This window comes from Pagrus major, chromosome 17 (genome assembly GCF_040436345.1).
Source record: "Pagrus major chromosome 17, Pma_NU_1.0".
NCBI classification, from domain to species: domain Eukaryota; kingdom Metazoa; phylum Chordata; class Actinopteri; order Spariformes; family Sparidae; genus Pagrus; species Pagrus major.
The window spans coordinates 14,142,382-14,158,153 of NC_133231.1; the positions used below are offsets into that span (position 1 = coordinate 14,142,382).

Genomic DNA, 15,772 nt, shown 5'->3' on the forward strand with positions numbered 1-15,772 from the left:
AGAGAGAAAAGCTCGGCAGGCTGATAATTGTGGGTTTATATCTGCTACTTAACCCTTGTCACATGGTGAACAATTAAGGAAAACGCCTAAATAAATGAGCAGAGAGGCATCATAAAAGGAGACACCACAGGGGCTCTAGATCAGCTTGGAGAGGATAAAATGATGGCAATTATAGTTTCTGTGAACCACTGATACGTTCACATTTGTATGCGTTATAGGCCTACATAACATACCGTATCAACATGTCTACAAAACATGTAATATCACATTTACATTACACGATCATCATGATCATTTGCAGTGACAAAAAACAGATATATTTGATGAGAAGTCGGGAAATATTTCACATAAGACTAACTTAACATTTTGAGGACAGGTTAAAAATCAATAACTTTCCTTCAGAGAGAAAGTACAAAGTACAACCAAACTTACCACCAACCACACCAAAGTAGAAGCCAAGACCAAAATATCACAAGACTCATAACAAAGTACCACAAACAACCACTGATATCACCACAGGGTATCACAAAGAGTTACCATAAAGAAATGACAAAGAAATGAAAGCTTCTTGTGTTCTTCTAACCAATTCTGATGCGACCAGTTGGACACTCACAGATATTCATGTTGTGGTTTTAACGTGGTTTCTTTGTCAACGTTCCAACTTCCCTGACCTGTTGTGGAAAACCGATCCAATGGTTGATAACACGAAAAAATCTTTAAACAATTCCTTACACACCCACTCTGTAAATAAAACTATAACAGCCAAAGCATGATACTGTGCACATGGTGACGTGGAAAAAAAAACAACAATCCTCAGGGGAGTCTGGTGCATTTTTTATTTCTTCAATGACTAGAAATTTTGCTGTGTGTGAAATCTGCAGGGCACTTAATCCTCCGGTACCAGCCAAGCTCAATTCCTCATCTCTGTCGCCAATTCAAGTCACAAGAACATCATGAAAAAGACACACAGATGTAACAAAAACATCCTTTTTCCAATAAAAAAAAGTAAAAAAAGAAAAACAACCTTGACACAATGATCATTGTCATCAAATAACAATAAATAAGGAGCGCTCTTCCCTGTACAGAGATATAATCTAATCTAAAATCTTTTGTAATAAAAAATAGAACTTCAGTGCAATTCCTTTGACACGTTTCTGCTGCTCCTTCAATATCTCCGCCATGCGACGCTCTGTTACCCTGGCATTAAAGCAATGGAACAGAAACAATCAAAACACCAAATATTAACCCTCCCGAATGACACAAAAAAAGCAGATATAAAATTTCACAGCCTTTCTTTGTCTGTCTGTACTGTACATCTCAAAACACAAACCTGGACAGAAAAGGCACAAGTAACTACAATTTATGTAATACTGGACAAAATTTGGACAAACAGAAATTGAATTATTTTTGATTAAAGATTTTGGTCATTTACAAATTTATACATATTCCTTTTACATATATTCAAACAGACATTAAGATTACCAGTATCAATAGAGATACAGGAGGGATATATTTTTATATATATAATTTAGATATATATATAGATGGACATTATTTTTACAAAGAAAAAAGTGCATTTTTATAACAAACCTGAATATTGCCAAAGAACAAACATTTAAGTTAACAATAGTATTGAAAACTGTATAAAAACAAAGCAATAAAAAACAAGACTAGTGTAGCAACCAATAAAGCAAAATGGGATGCATGATGCATCAAGGTGTAGACACTGTTATGTGCTCTGGTCTGCTCTGGCTGAGTCTCCTTTAGCTCTTCCCTCCACCCAATCACCACCAGAATGTGGCTCCTCCCCCTCTGGCTGCTGTCCAATGACACGCGAGGCTACGGGGGCTGCTAAACTGAGGGGTGCTCTTGAACGACTGTCTCTGACGCTGCGTTCGCTGGTCTCAGAAGCAGACCTGCGAGTGTGGGCGGAGCTATGTGAGCTGCCATATTGCTTTGAGTCTGTGGTCTCCAACTCCGGTTTGGAACATGTTAGTGCTGTGCTGAGAACGCACCGCCCTGACTGGCTGGTTCCTGCGGCCTGGTGCTCCCACCAGTGGTCTCCAGGAGTCCTAAGCCCTTGAGTTCTGGGGGTCCCGCCCCAGTATGAATCAAATCTGGCCAGTGATGGCCCCTCCATGGGGGGAGACGTCGGGGACGAGGGGGTGGTAGGGTGGGACCTCGGTCTGGCCTGTACCATTTGGATCCCTCCGATGGGGATCATCAGGCAGGGGACCTTGGCTTGTTGGGAGTGCATGGGAAGATGGCTAAAGATGGTGTCTGTTGTTTGGGTGCCAGAATAAGCCTCACATGTAGAAATACGGAAAGCAGGTGGAAACAAGCTGGTTTCTGGCAATGCTGTCCCTTCTGCTGCTGTACCACCTTTCTCCTGTAGGGGGAGCAAAGACATCATCATTACATTTCATGGACTCACTCTGTCAGTACGGTCCTGTACACTGAGATCGTCCTAGACGGAAAGTGCAGAGGAAATCCAGTACATTGTGGTTGTTGTCTATGTCTAGGCACAGACCCAGTAGAAAAGACTCACCAGTTTTAGATGGCTACCCTTTGTACCTGGGCTCTCCCATGGCAGGTATCCCGGGGTCCTGTGATGTAACCCCAGTGGCAAGGGAGGAGTCCGAGCTTGGGGTGACCGGTAGCAGCTTGGTGAAATAGGAAGAAGAGGTGAGAGGGGTCTGATGGGAGACGGTCCTCTTTCAGGGGAGGGCGAGACATGCCGGCTGGGTGAAGACAACTCCGTCCTGGGGGAGAGGCTGTGGAGGGGTGACGACAGCTCCAGACGTGGAGAGAGGCTGCGGCTGGGGGAACAGCTCTCACTACTTGGGGAGAAAGCTCTCGGTGATGCCTTCCAGCCCCGCCGGGAGAACAGCGCTCTCCTGCTGCCTGGAGAGGCAGCTCGTCTGCTGGGCCAAACTCCCCTTGGGGACAACTCCGGACCGGGACTGGGACTGGTGCCTGGGGGCTCAGGTTCAGGAGTGCCCTGCTGAGAGTGCTTACTGCAGCTGGAGTGCCCTCCTGCTGATGGGTGGGTGTCTGACGAACAGGAGGATGGCGGGTCATCATGTGACTCGTCTTCCTCATCGTCATCATCATCTGTGTCGTCATTGTCCTCAGACTCCTCCACGTCAGAAAATTGATGTTCCTCCTGTTCCTCGGAGCCACCCACACGTTCATCACTTCCTGCTGTTTCTGCAGACAGAGAAATATTCACTCTTTAAATTATATCATTTTAGATCTATATTGTACACTTTCAACCTCCTGTACTGAATCTACAAAATCGTGACAAAAATCCCAACATCAAAACACATTAACGGAACATTTTTCAGGAACAAGCACAAAGGGTTAGGACAGCGTACTGTGTCTTTCTGACAAACCTCACCCACCACCCATCAAACCCATGTTATAAATAGACTGAGGATGAATAGAACTGAATTTAATTAAATAGCACCATGCCTCTATTCACAAACTATCTCAACAGCCTTGTGAATGAAAAGGTGGTTTAAATTGCGTGTCCTTGGCTCAGGTGAGTGTAGTCTGTCAGCAAGAAAGAGATGAAGAGGAGAGAGGAAGTAGAGGAAGGTTAAAGGGGAAATCGTGAGGTGGCTGGCTTTTTCTGGGGACGGATGAACGTGTTGGAATGGGTGCTGTCATATGCCAGCAACACATCCTTGAGAACAAGGTGAATTCGCCAGACAGTCGCAACTACATCAGGAAACGTTCTGTATTCGTCATTCATTTAGCTTCTGCTTTTCCACATTTCTTATGCATGGCCAAAGGGAGGAGAATAGAACATGGTGTTGCATAAGCTGTCAGTGCTGAGCAGCTACAATTCTTCACAGGCACAAGTTCATCCAGCTGTGTACCAATATTTCTCTGCAGTGGATGGGAAATATGTGAGATGCCTCTCCATCCCCTCTTAAGTACCTGTTTCCTCGCTCTCCGGCTCGTCGAGTGATGACTCAGATACTCCCATCGCCTGGCATTTTTTCCCATGAGCCTTCGACTTCATATGTTTAGTAAGGTTCCCTATGAAGGAACAAGAAAAGCACATTAAGATTGCCCTCGACTCGCTGAGGGTAAGGAAAATGAGGATATTTCAACAACAGAGGAAATATTTGATAACTGCGCTTAAAGCTCTAATGAAATAGAAAGCATAGCAGTACAAATCATGTTTCGAGTGACTTCTAGATTGTTCCCTTACCTTTGGTTTTGAAGGCAAAGTTGCAGTGTTTGCAAATGTATGGACGGACATCTGTGTGCGTTCGGATGTGCTTTTTCAGCATGCTCGGCTTCTTACAGCGGATGCCACACTCTCCACATATGTACTTGCCCCTGCCGCGACCTCTCACATAAACATACTCTTCGTTGGATTTGAACCTAAGTGAGAGAGAGAGGACAAAGAAATAGAAAGACAATTAGGATTAGCATGGTCATTCTGAATAGATACTGCCATGTATAATAAAGGCATACATAGTTTTGTACCAATCCTACAGTGTGCCTTGGGTTGTTTTTGGAGGACTTGCATTTTACATTTTTCACTGACACCACATTATACCCATGATGTGAGCCCTTCAGAAGATGAGATAGTTAGGATTACTTTCATATAGACTGCCAGTTTCACTGTATCGAAAATATAGTAGCTGACTACATAAAGCTTTTTCATTGCCATAAATTGAATTGCATTTAAGCTGCGTGAAATTTATTTTTGGCCACATGAGAGCATCGGAACAACCTAAAACACAAATATTTTCACTCTTGGCAACCTGTTGGAATTCAGTCCAATATTCTACTTTTCACCTTATTTTGGTCTCCACCAGCCCTTATCATGTATCTGGCTGCTAAACGCATGATAATGTTCAACAGTTAGTTTCTAACTTGGCCTGTCTATCATTTGGTGCTGGGCAGGAAGCACACAGTGTGTGTGTATAACAGTTTTTTGTGTGTTATTTATTTTTCCTAGTCGGTTGATACTCACATGTATTCTTTATGTTTATTTTTATTGTGTCTCCTTATCTCTAATGTTTTATGCTAACCACATTGTTTTTGTGGACGGAACTTCCATTGTAGCTCATCCTTTGTGCAGAACATTGTGTTTGCTTGTTTGCGTTTTACATTACACAGTCATGTGACCCACTGTTCTCATAAAATATTGATATGTGCACCTTTAATAATAATAATGAATGTGGATGTGGGTTTATGTGTAGCACAAATACACACACACACACACACACACACACACTAGGAAGAGAAACTGGGAAACAAGGCTTTCTTTATGGAGGCGGGTCGGGGAAGCCCCACCAAAACCCCGGCAGCACTGAGTCCCTTGGCTGTTCCCTGCACTACACCCTGGGCACACAGAGAATACCAGCTATTCTGCTGTGACCGGGTGGCCCAGCCAACAACAGCAGCAGCTAAAGAGAGGGAAGGGAAGCCTGGCTATGGCCCACAACCTAAAATAGACACTATAAAAATCAAGCAACATTTTTAGGTCTAGTCTATAAAAACATTGTTTATACACAATCTGGGTGTTTACCAAACGGCTATTTGTGGACACAGTGGACCACAGACATTTTAAATCTGAATGAATTGTCCTCTATGCAAAACTTCATCTGCTTTCACTACTCATGAAGAGATGCACAATCCATTCTGAATTGTAAATATCCAATGTGTACTGACTGTGTTTAATTACAGGATATGCGCCACATCTACAAGAACCCAGGCTGTGAATGCTCCCAGTTGTATAACAGAACCAGCAACAGCAAATCATAACAAATTGTTACACAAATGTAAAATAGTCTCAACTGTGGCATTATGTTGTATTCATTCAGGAGCTGGCTACAGTTTACTGGGATGTATTTGTTGCCACTGCTAAAAATATCCACCCGCATCTCAGGAAAAACAAGGCAGAAGTTGCACTTCACACATCGAGCATTAAATCAGAAGCCCGTCTCTCACTAAACTCAACCGACAATCTGCCCCTGCTTGTACTGTAGCTTCCTGGCTGCCATGGCAGATTGGTGGAGAGAATACCGCTTTCAAACAGGGTGTGACTGATTGATAAAGTCATTGAATATCAGGGCAGCAACAACTGAATAACAGTAAAAGGCAGTACTGCAGGGTACTGAAACATATTTTGATCATTATTTAGACAGAAAGGAGTACATGGGAATGGCTATGTCAGTTCACCGATATGGTTATAGCATTATGACAAATCTGCAGTGTTGCCACCACTAAGATGTACACTATGAAAATCAATCTGCCTGTTTTAACAGAATGCAGAAGGAGGCGGTTCAGCTTGTGTTCACTAAGAGGGATTAAAGCTGTTGTTCCACTGACTTTTGCTGCCACCAAGAAGGAATAGCCATGCTTTCTTATTTGCTAAGACGTGTTATTGAGGGAAAAAGCTGCCTTGATCCAATATCTATTTCTTTAGCTGTGTGAATCTAATAAACTCTAGAGACCCCTGCACCCCTCTTTCTTAAAGGGATTTCTGTAATTGGATCAAGATGAAATCGTGCAGGCCAGTGGAACATAAACAAAGCTGCATATGATGCATATTCATAAAAAAAATGAATATGCTTGTTCTCTGCAATAAAACGAGTGGCAGACAGTTGTGATTTCAATGTGTTGACAAATGGGAGACAGGGATAATGAGTCAGGGTACAACACATTCTGCTGTGTTCAAGAGTAGCTGTGCTTATTTGCATGCACAGAGAAAATACAACAGGACATCAAGAGGTGCAGGTACACACAGAGAGAGGACACAGAGAGAATGAAGAGAAAATAAAACATTGGTGAGTAAAACTGCAAGAGCTGCCAGAGTGGCACAGGCAGCATGAACAGAAGGAGGAGGGTGGTATGATGAAAAGTGAAGACTGTAGGCTGTTTATGGATGAAAATGCACACTTCCTCAATGTGTGTAATGGGTGGCTGCAAATGATAAAGACTGGTAATTACTGCCTTATCTTCTGTTAAGCAGACAACTCCTTCACACTCAATCTGTGTGCACATTTACACAAAACACAGGACTTAATGTGCAAGTGTTGACACACACCACACACACAAAGTCATGTTTCCATCACTATTGGGGACAGTACATACTACATAATACATTACTTACATTCAGTTCCTGGAGACTTATGCTAACCATAACCATAACTTCTGCTTGCCTTACCCTAACCGTAAACCAAGTCTCCCCACAGTGTGCTGTGTAAATAGATGTTCCCACAACGTGGGTAAAACATGTTCACACACACACACACACACACACACACACACACACACACACACACAAAATTGTGTTTGCATCACTTTTAGCGACATTAGACTGACACACACACATTTATTTTCTGGAGACTTACCCTAATCATAACCACAACCACTACTTGCCAAAGTCAAACCCAAAACTAAAACCCTAGCCTTAAACTAGGTCTAAAATTTAATTATTAATATTATCAGGACTTGAGTTTTGTCCCCTTGAGAAAAGTGGGTCCCCACAATGTGTGTATACAGGTTTATGTCCCCAATACATGTCCACAAACACACAGATACTCACATAAACTAAACACTTACTTACGTCTTTAAATACCTCTCATAAATATTTTCCATTCCCATCAGAAAATAAATAAATAATGAATACCAGTGTGTTCTGAAATTGTCATTAATTGGGAATCTTTTACCCCTTCTTTTCCATCTTCCTCTTTTATCCATATCTATCTGTACCACAGCTTCAATGCAAAAAGATCTGCACAGAATCAGCAGCTGCATGGGGAAACTTTGAGCTCTAAACAATAAACTGAAAGACGAGAGGCTGCACTGGAAACAATCACTCAGACATTTATAGAAAGCACAAATATGTAAATATGTGAATGCAGTTAAGTGTACAAATGCAGACAGGTTTGAAGACAAACAGTTGAATACTGCACACAATCATAACTGCTGATTGCTTGCAGATTGCCTCATATTGTTCCCCTGTGTCTTTTCAGTAAGTTATGTAACTGTAAAAACAGGTATTAATGAGAGTCTAACAGTGAAGTTGGAGACAACCTTTCCCCCCTCGATGCACACACACATACGCACACTTTCCAAATTAACACTTCTAAAACACAGACACTCATGCCAGCAGCAAGAGGAAAAAGCTTGGCTACAGGTACAAATGAAGTCCCTGCGGGTTCCATTGCCTCCCATCTGTTACTGTAATTCTCTATGTGCACTCTAGTCAGCTCTCCATAGTCTCTGTTTTTGCTGTCAGCGGGCGTTGGTTTGTGACAGAACAACAGATTACTTGTGTAATGAGGCACCGTCATTATTTGCAAATATTGATTTTTGAAATAAAAGATGTGCATTTTAACAGTTTCACTCTTGTAGTTCTTACCCGCCTTCAAAGATGCGAACACGAGAAGCCTCGCTCTGTTTGGAGGTGGAAGGCCTTTCCTCTTCTCTCATCTCTTTAGTGTCCTCCTTTTCATGTTGCTGCTGATCCTTTACTTGAGTGAGGGTGCTGGGTGGGGTGGCATGTACCTACACTCAAGACACATAGGAAATTTCAAAACAACTTAAAATGAAGCGTTAACTGTTTTATTGTTAAGATTTAGTCCTGTACTCCCATAACACTGTCAGACTCATGATAGACAGTTTGATGCAGTAGTACCAGAGATATTGTCTTTTTTATTCCATGAATTCTTTCTTGTTAGCTAGCAGTGGCTAATGTAACCTCGAGCTGTTAGCCTCACACAGAGATAAGGAGCAGGCTACAGAAGTTTGGTGAATTCACTTCTTTCTAACTCCACTGCCCCAGTTTTTGTTCATTTTTGAAACTTGTAGGCTTGAGCCTCAATAGCTGCAGGTAATGCCACCTGAGGCAGTTTATCAGATTTTGTTCCTTTTGGAGACACTAAAGGCTTATACAACTTTCACATATGCAGTAGTACTTCCTCAGACCTACTTAAACAGACTTTGATGTTTAAAATTGTGCAATTACCTTTAAACACATTACAGTTTGGATTGGTCAAAACTGAACTCTCATTGTCAAAACACTTCACACAGTCAGCGAAACAGAAGTCTATGTGGACCAAAACAAATCATGTTTCATTGCATTCAAAGACCACAGTTTCCAAAATCCATGATCTCTTTTCTCATTAAAACATTAACGCTGGGTTCAAGAGTAAAACATACAGACTAGTTAAAAAAGACAGCATTTTTATATTCTACAGAAGTTCATGGTCTCCACATGAATTTATATACAGTGAGTGTATATTTTGGTTATGTTTACCTCTGACACACGTGGGGTCCTGCTACTGCTAGGGGCCGGTTTGCTTGTGGCTGGGGATGGGGCCATGGCCATGGTGTACGTCTCTGAGCTGTGCTTCTGTTTGGAGCACAGTAGGGACAACGCCACCTTAGTGCTGACGCCCGGTAAGTTGGGGTTGTGGGAACTGACGCTCCAGGTAGAATAAACTGAGGTGCAAGGTTCCCTCAGGGCAGACGGGTTGGGTTTAACATAGTTCAGGTAGCACCAGTTGACTGAGGTGGAGGTGTGGAGGCTGGGGTATGAAGGGGTGCTTTCAACCCCCTGTTGGACCACTGGCACCGCCTCCGTTTTTTTACTTGTTTTCTCAGTTGACTCCTCCTCCTCCTCCTTTTCCTCACTATCATGCTTCCTTGGTTCTTGCTCCTGCTCCTCCTCCACTTTCACAGTTGTCACCTCCACCCTCTGTAGCTGTTTCTTCTCTCCTTCTTCCAGTTCTCTCCCAGTGGTTCTACTTTCTTCTTCCGGTCTTACCTTCTGTTCTATGACCTCCTTCTCCTCCTCTCCTGCCTTGTGCTCCCCTTCCCCTTCCTCTTTTACCCTTTTTTGGTGACGTTGGGCCTCAGTGCTGAGCTCCAGACTGGCTGCAGGAGAAAGCATGCGTTTACTTCCTCCAGCCCCCAGTGGACCGTATCCCTCCCCAGATCCCGAGGCCAGCTCTGTGGGCAGAGTAAGGGGAAGAAGGCTCTTGATATCTGTAGAGGGGACCTTCAAATAGGATCTCTGCAGCTTATCCCGTTCCACCTGGCCCATGATGACCATTGCTGTGCAAGAAATGGGTTCCTGTGAGCGAGTGGAGGCCAGGATCTGGGACAGGGTGGTATACATGGCACTGGCATAGGTAGGTATATGGGTCTGGAGCCTCACAGGCACCACAAGGGACACAACTGGTGTGAGCTGTGCCACGCATGTGGCGATGACTGGCCGTGGGTGGTGGTAGGAGATTCTTACAAGGGATTGATGGGTAAGGGCAGAAGAGATGGTGGGTCTGCTCTCTGTAGTTGCATGGGAGGGAACATGTGCAGTAAGTCTTGGAGGGAAAGGCAAGTACAGAGTTTGACTATCTCTCGTCCTGGAGGAGAACTGGAGAGGAACTAGAGCAGGAAGCTGCGGGAGTGGTATACCCAACCGTTCTGCCATGTGGATCTGTGCTGGGTGTATCTGTATAGGTGGAGGTCCTGTCGGTGAATGTAAGAAGGCTCTGTGGATGATTTGGGTGGACAGTACTTCAGAGAAGGCTGTGGTGACGGGGAGAAGCTGGGACAGTGATCCTGGGGAAAATGCTTGCTGGACTCTGGGCTGAAAAGGGAGCACATCCTGAGAGCGGGGGAAGATTTGTGGCTGGAACAGCTGCAAGGCTTTCCCTGTGGTGTCTAGGCTGAACCGGGAGCTTGTCTCAGTTGAGTAGAGAGGAGACTGGATGGCACGGGAAGGCCCAGGCTTTGGACTGTCTGCTCTGGACAACTGAGTCATGCTGGCAGACTCCTCCTGCTCAGGTTCTCCTAACGTGGCATGCTTCACAAGGAGACACTTTCTCCTTTCTTTCCAGGAGGATGCAGACTGCTGAGGGGACAGGGACCCATAGTCAAAGGACTTACTTCTGGCCTCTGAGATCTGCTCTGCTTGTTGGGGGCTTGTTGGGGCCTGCTCTGAGGCTGAGCGCCTCATCTCCTTGTGGCTTTGATGGTGTTGGTGGGAAGCGGATGGCACCATCAACATCTGGGAGCTTTGGCTACTGGAGGCCCAGACGGCAGACTCTAGTCTTGCTGTGTCCTCAAAAGAAGCAGAAAGGCTTGAAGTGTGTGAAATGTTGCTCTCTTGACTTGGGCTGCGAGGCAGAGACACAGACTCAAAGCTAGACTCCCCAGAGGACTGGGCTGCTTCTGCCAGGCGGAGTCTCTTCTTCTTTGGTGGCAGCTTCTCTGCAGGGAGCTGGGCCAAAGTCTGGCTACGCTGAGGCCACTGGAACTCCTCCACTCTCTCTGCCTCCTAGGATATATAAAAAGTTCATTCATTTACCATTCAGTGTAAGATAAAGAGACACTGACTGCTCACCTGCACAAACAGTTTCTAAGGGTGTTGAATCAAAAATTAATTTAAATCAAAGAGGGAAACACCCTTAAAACAATGTATGTTTTTAAATCAATGCATCAATGCTACTTTAAATAATAATGCACCTTGGATGAGGATGCTGTCACTGGCGGTGACACAGATGGCATGTCGGCATCAGGCTCCACAGTAACAAGGATCTCTGGCACTTGGATGTTTGGCTGGCGGATGAGGCGAGATGTAGAGGGTGATGGTTTTGGCTCTGGTTGTTGTGTTTGCTGACTCTCTCTGAGGTCTGGTTCTTGACTTTCCATGGACAGACTCTCCTGCTTCTCAAAAGAGCTTGTGTGTTGGATGACAGACACACCCTTCCTGTCCTGCTGCTGCTGTTGTTTTGGCTCAGTCTGTAAAGAAACACCTAGAAGCAAACAGAAGAAACAACAAATTGACTCCCATCATCTTATAGTAGTATACTGCTTTTAAATGATGACATAGAACTGCCTCTGCATTTCATTCCCTTATCTGTGGTATAGGGCAACTTAAGTAATTTTTTCTCATGTATACATTTTCTTGTATACACATATGTTTTCTTTAGCTGTTCAGGTTAACTCAGATGTTAAAAAGGTACTAAAAGGTATGAAAGAAAATAACCTATTGTTAACACAGGGTAGAAGTGCAACAATCGATCTAAAGAAAATTAATTGCCAACTATTTTGATGATCGATTATTCTTTTCAGTAATTTTTTTGAAGCAAAACTGCCAAACATTTGCTAGTTCATGCTTCTCAAATGTGAGGATTTGCCTGTTATGTAAATGAAGAGTCTTTGGGTTTTGGACAGTTGGTTGGACAAAAGAAGCAATGTGAAGAAATCACTTTGGGCTCTGAGAAATTGTGATGAGCATTTTTCCATTTTTTTTTTTGTCATTTTACAGACAAAATGATTAATAGATTGATTGTGAAAATAATAGGCAGATTCACTGACAATGAAAACAATTGTTAGTTACAGTCCTACCCAGGATAATGTTGGTATCAGTTTATCTGCTACTGCAGGGATACATAAACAAACCTGAGAGGGCCTGGCTGTGCTCTGGTCTGCTTGGCAAAGGGATGAGGCCTGCAGAGCTGCCTGACATGGCTACAGATCCAGGGCTGGGAGGATCCTCCTCCAGACTTTCCTCTTTCCTCCTCTTCCTAACAGCCATGGCCAGTGCTCGGAACTTATAGTGCATCATCATTGGGGGGCGATCCTCCCTGCATGTTTTACTCGCATCCCTGCTCTCTTGTTCTAGTTTTTGCTGCCCTGGGCATATGCCTCTGTGGGTCTCATAGCCTTCACTATGTTGGAAATGGGCCCCACAGACTTCACATTCAAGCAGGCTCAGAGTCCTTTGTTTTTGTTGTTGCTGTGGCTGCCTAGCTAGTTCTGTGCCTCTGGTGGAGGACGAAGAGGAGGGTACCGCCTCCTCCAGCAGTTGCTCAGCTCCCAGTGGGACCTCTATGGCAGGTTGCCGCTTCAGCATACGCTGGGCATGGCCAACCCTCATCTCTGCTACCACTGCTTGCTGCTCATCGAATGACTGGCAGAGACGGTAACCTCTGGGAGACATGGTGCCAGAGGTGGAGGGCTCTCCTGGGCTGGTAGATGATGGCATTGAGTGGCTTCTAAGCAGAGGCACTGCTGACAGTTCCTGAGTACCTGGTGGATCTGCCTCAGGATTGTGGAAGTGCCTTAAACCACTGGGGCCAGGGACTTCTCCTTTGGGATCAAATGCGTAGGGATCTTTAGGGGCGGTAAATTTAGGGGACTCCATGCTGCTCTTCCTGGACAGAGAAGAGCGTCTGGGCTTTACACTGTCAATCTCACTGGTGTCTACTACCGCTTCATTGATAGTGATGAGCTTGGTAATGTGCTCTATTACTTGGGTTTTGGGTACAGCGAAGGGAATGCCCTTGTCCTCTGTTCCTGAGGATGAGGAAAGTGAAGAATGAGGCTGCTGCTGATGGGGACTGCGCTGCTGCCCTCCCAGCCTTCCATATTTCCCTAGAATAATTTCTGCGTAGGTTTTGGCACTGGCACTGGGGGGGCTAACTTGGGACATGTCAGTGCTGCCTGATCCGGAGAAGTAGCCAGACTCTGTGCTGCCCTTACTGCCAGGGCCTAGCGAAGAAGATGAGGTGGAGGAGAGGGAGGAAGGTGGGTCATCTGGGGAAGCCATTGGGCCACGTTTCCTTTCACTAAGCCTTAGTGCCAGCCTTTGCTTGACAGCCTGGGAGTCTTCAGGCCTCTGGCTCTCCTCCAAGCTTCCAAGCAGCTCCTTACCACCTTTTTTCTGCTGGCCCAGCATCTCCTTAGATTTTCTGTGTTGGCCCGTCTCTTCTTCAGACTCAGTGCTTTCTCCTTCTGTGTGCTCCTCAGGGTCTTCTCCAACGCCGCTGCCCTCTGGTCCACTCAAACTCTGCTCATCCCGACTGGACGCCAGGCCTGCTTTAATGCGATGGGCATGGGACTTGCGGTGCTTATAAAGGTTGCTCTTGGTCTTGAATGAAAAGCCACAGGGGGCACAAGGGTAAGGTCTTTCTCCTGTATGTGAACGAATGTGTTTCTGAAGAACACTTGGCTTGGCACATGGACGGCCACAGTAAGAGCACACATATTTCCCTGGTTTTTGGGGTTTCTTCTCCCCTTTTCTGGGTGAGCTGACCCCTTCTAGGCCCTCTTGGCTGGACTGAGATGGGACCCCCTGACCATGCTCACCCCGGGTGGAGGAAGTAGAGGGAAGGGATGAGGTTGATGAGGAAGCTGGAGAATAGAAGCTGCCTCCTGAGGGACCTGGGGTTTCTGAATGCTGCCATGCTACTGCTTGCTGCTGCTGTAACCGAAGCAGAAGGTCAGTGCGTCTGGGTTGGCGATTTTGCAGGCGGCCCAAAGCTCTGTGTACAGGACGAGGATTAGGAGGCTGCTGGGGCTGCTGAGGTGGACAAGATCCTAGCGAGGATTCAGCCGTTACATGCTGTTGCTCTTGCCTTCCAGAGCGCTCCTCATCAGGCGGACGGCTGGGCTCAGCCTCCATAGAGTGGGGAGGAGGCCTCAAAGACAGACAAGGAAGGGCTCTCGGAGCCTCATGGGGCTAACCGCATGGCAGCAGAGAGGTCAGAGGCAGGGGAACATCGACAGACTAAGCTGTAAGTCACAACAGAAGGCCTTTTTCAATGTGGGCCAAAAGTTATTCAAGAGGACCAAATGAGGCATCATTAAAAGGTGCCCTGGAGCTGCATGGATGCAGGTAAACATAGATCATCTCCTTGAATGATGCAGCTCTGCTTCTGTCCAGCCTCAGCCATCTTAACAGCCCTCCCAAGGTCTTCTCTGCATCTCCTTTGTTAGTCGTAAAGAATGTTGACTGCTCAGACTTCTGAATGGGTCTAAAGAAACACAGAAAAAGAGTTACAGAAGCAGAAACACATAAATACATTTATTAGAGTCTCTAAAAAACTGTTTTGTCACAAAGAGCTACAGTAAAGCAAAGTGCTGCAAAGACTTCCCCAATTCTCTTTTCTCCCTTTTCACTTTGCAATAAAAACAGATGTACAACGTTTTTCTAACTAAAAGCAACAAAACAAAGAGAAGTGATAAAGGAAGGTCCTGCTCTGATAAAAGACAGCTACAGCAACACACATATGACTTCGTGAAGAAGACTTAGGCTTCTTGATGTCTCCAAAAAGCCTGCCACGCTGTCTGGAAAAAGAGTTATGTTTGTAGAGCTGAGGGCCAAAATCATTAGTGTCCTATTATCAAACTCCCTCCTAAAAAATTGCCCCATGTATCATACAATGACGAATAGGGTTACATTTCCTGGTGTAGTGTTGAGTGGGGTCAGTGTTGTAATGAGAACATTAGTGAGGTAATTGCATCAGCGACATGTTATTGCTGTCATCTGTCCTGGCTTCATTTCTTATTAAGCATATAGTGTGCAGTCATTCAAGAGACAGAGGTGCACCTACTGTAAATCTGTTAAGAACTATTAGGTCAAGCTGTACTCTTAATTTACCACTTTAAAAAGGCACACAGGCTTCTAGTATGTGCATGTCCACACTTGTAAATCTTCTTAAAATGTAGATAAAACATAAATATTTTATTTGTATCCAACCCGTGACTGGCTTACGCTGCAGGAGTCAGAGCAGCTCGGGGCCAGCCAGGCAACATGCACAGAACAGGCATCAACAGAGGAGACCACAGTGTCAGGGCAACGAGTCAAAACAAATGTTGGAAATACAACCTATGCTTATCTGATGTGGCACTAAAGCTAAGGGGGTAAATGGAGGGGTGCTGTTTTCTTGCGGATAAAGAGATTTGACAGCAACTGGGTTTCAGCCTACACCCCTCACACTCACTG

General features: G+C 45.0%; 1 protein-coding gene across 3 annotated transcripts in view; it reads right to left on the bottom strand.

Moving 5' to 3' along the window:
* Window positions 1-822: 822 nt before the first annotated feature.
* The window catches only part of hivep3b (HIVEP zinc finger 3b), a 45,527-nt gene continuing 30,577 nt past the window's right edge, over window positions 823-15,772 (bottom strand). For 2 of the 3 annotated variants that reach the window (XM_073485375.1, XM_073485377.1), the window contains exons 2-9: window positions 12,445-14,801; window positions 11,506-11,795; window positions 9,293-11,317; window positions 8,396-8,541; window positions 4,223-4,398; window positions 3,946-4,047; window positions 2,549-3,210; window positions 823-2,389 (exon numbers count right to left, since the gene is read on the bottom strand). In XM_073485375.1, the coding sequence (XP_073341476.1) occupies window positions 1,730-2,389; window positions 2,549-3,210; window positions 3,946-4,047; window positions 4,223-4,398; window positions 8,396-8,541; window positions 9,293-11,317; window positions 11,506-11,795; window positions 12,445-14,449 (6,066 nt within the window). In that variant the 5' untranslated portion in view covers window positions 14,450-14,801 and the 3' untranslated portion in view covers window positions 823-1,729. Of the gene's footprint in view, window positions 2,390-2,548; window positions 3,211-3,945; window positions 4,048-4,222; window positions 4,399-8,395; window positions 8,542-9,292; window positions 11,318-11,505; window positions 11,796-12,444; window positions 15,345-15,772 lie in introns of those variants that run through there. The other variant, XM_073485376.1, reaches the window with a different exon arrangement.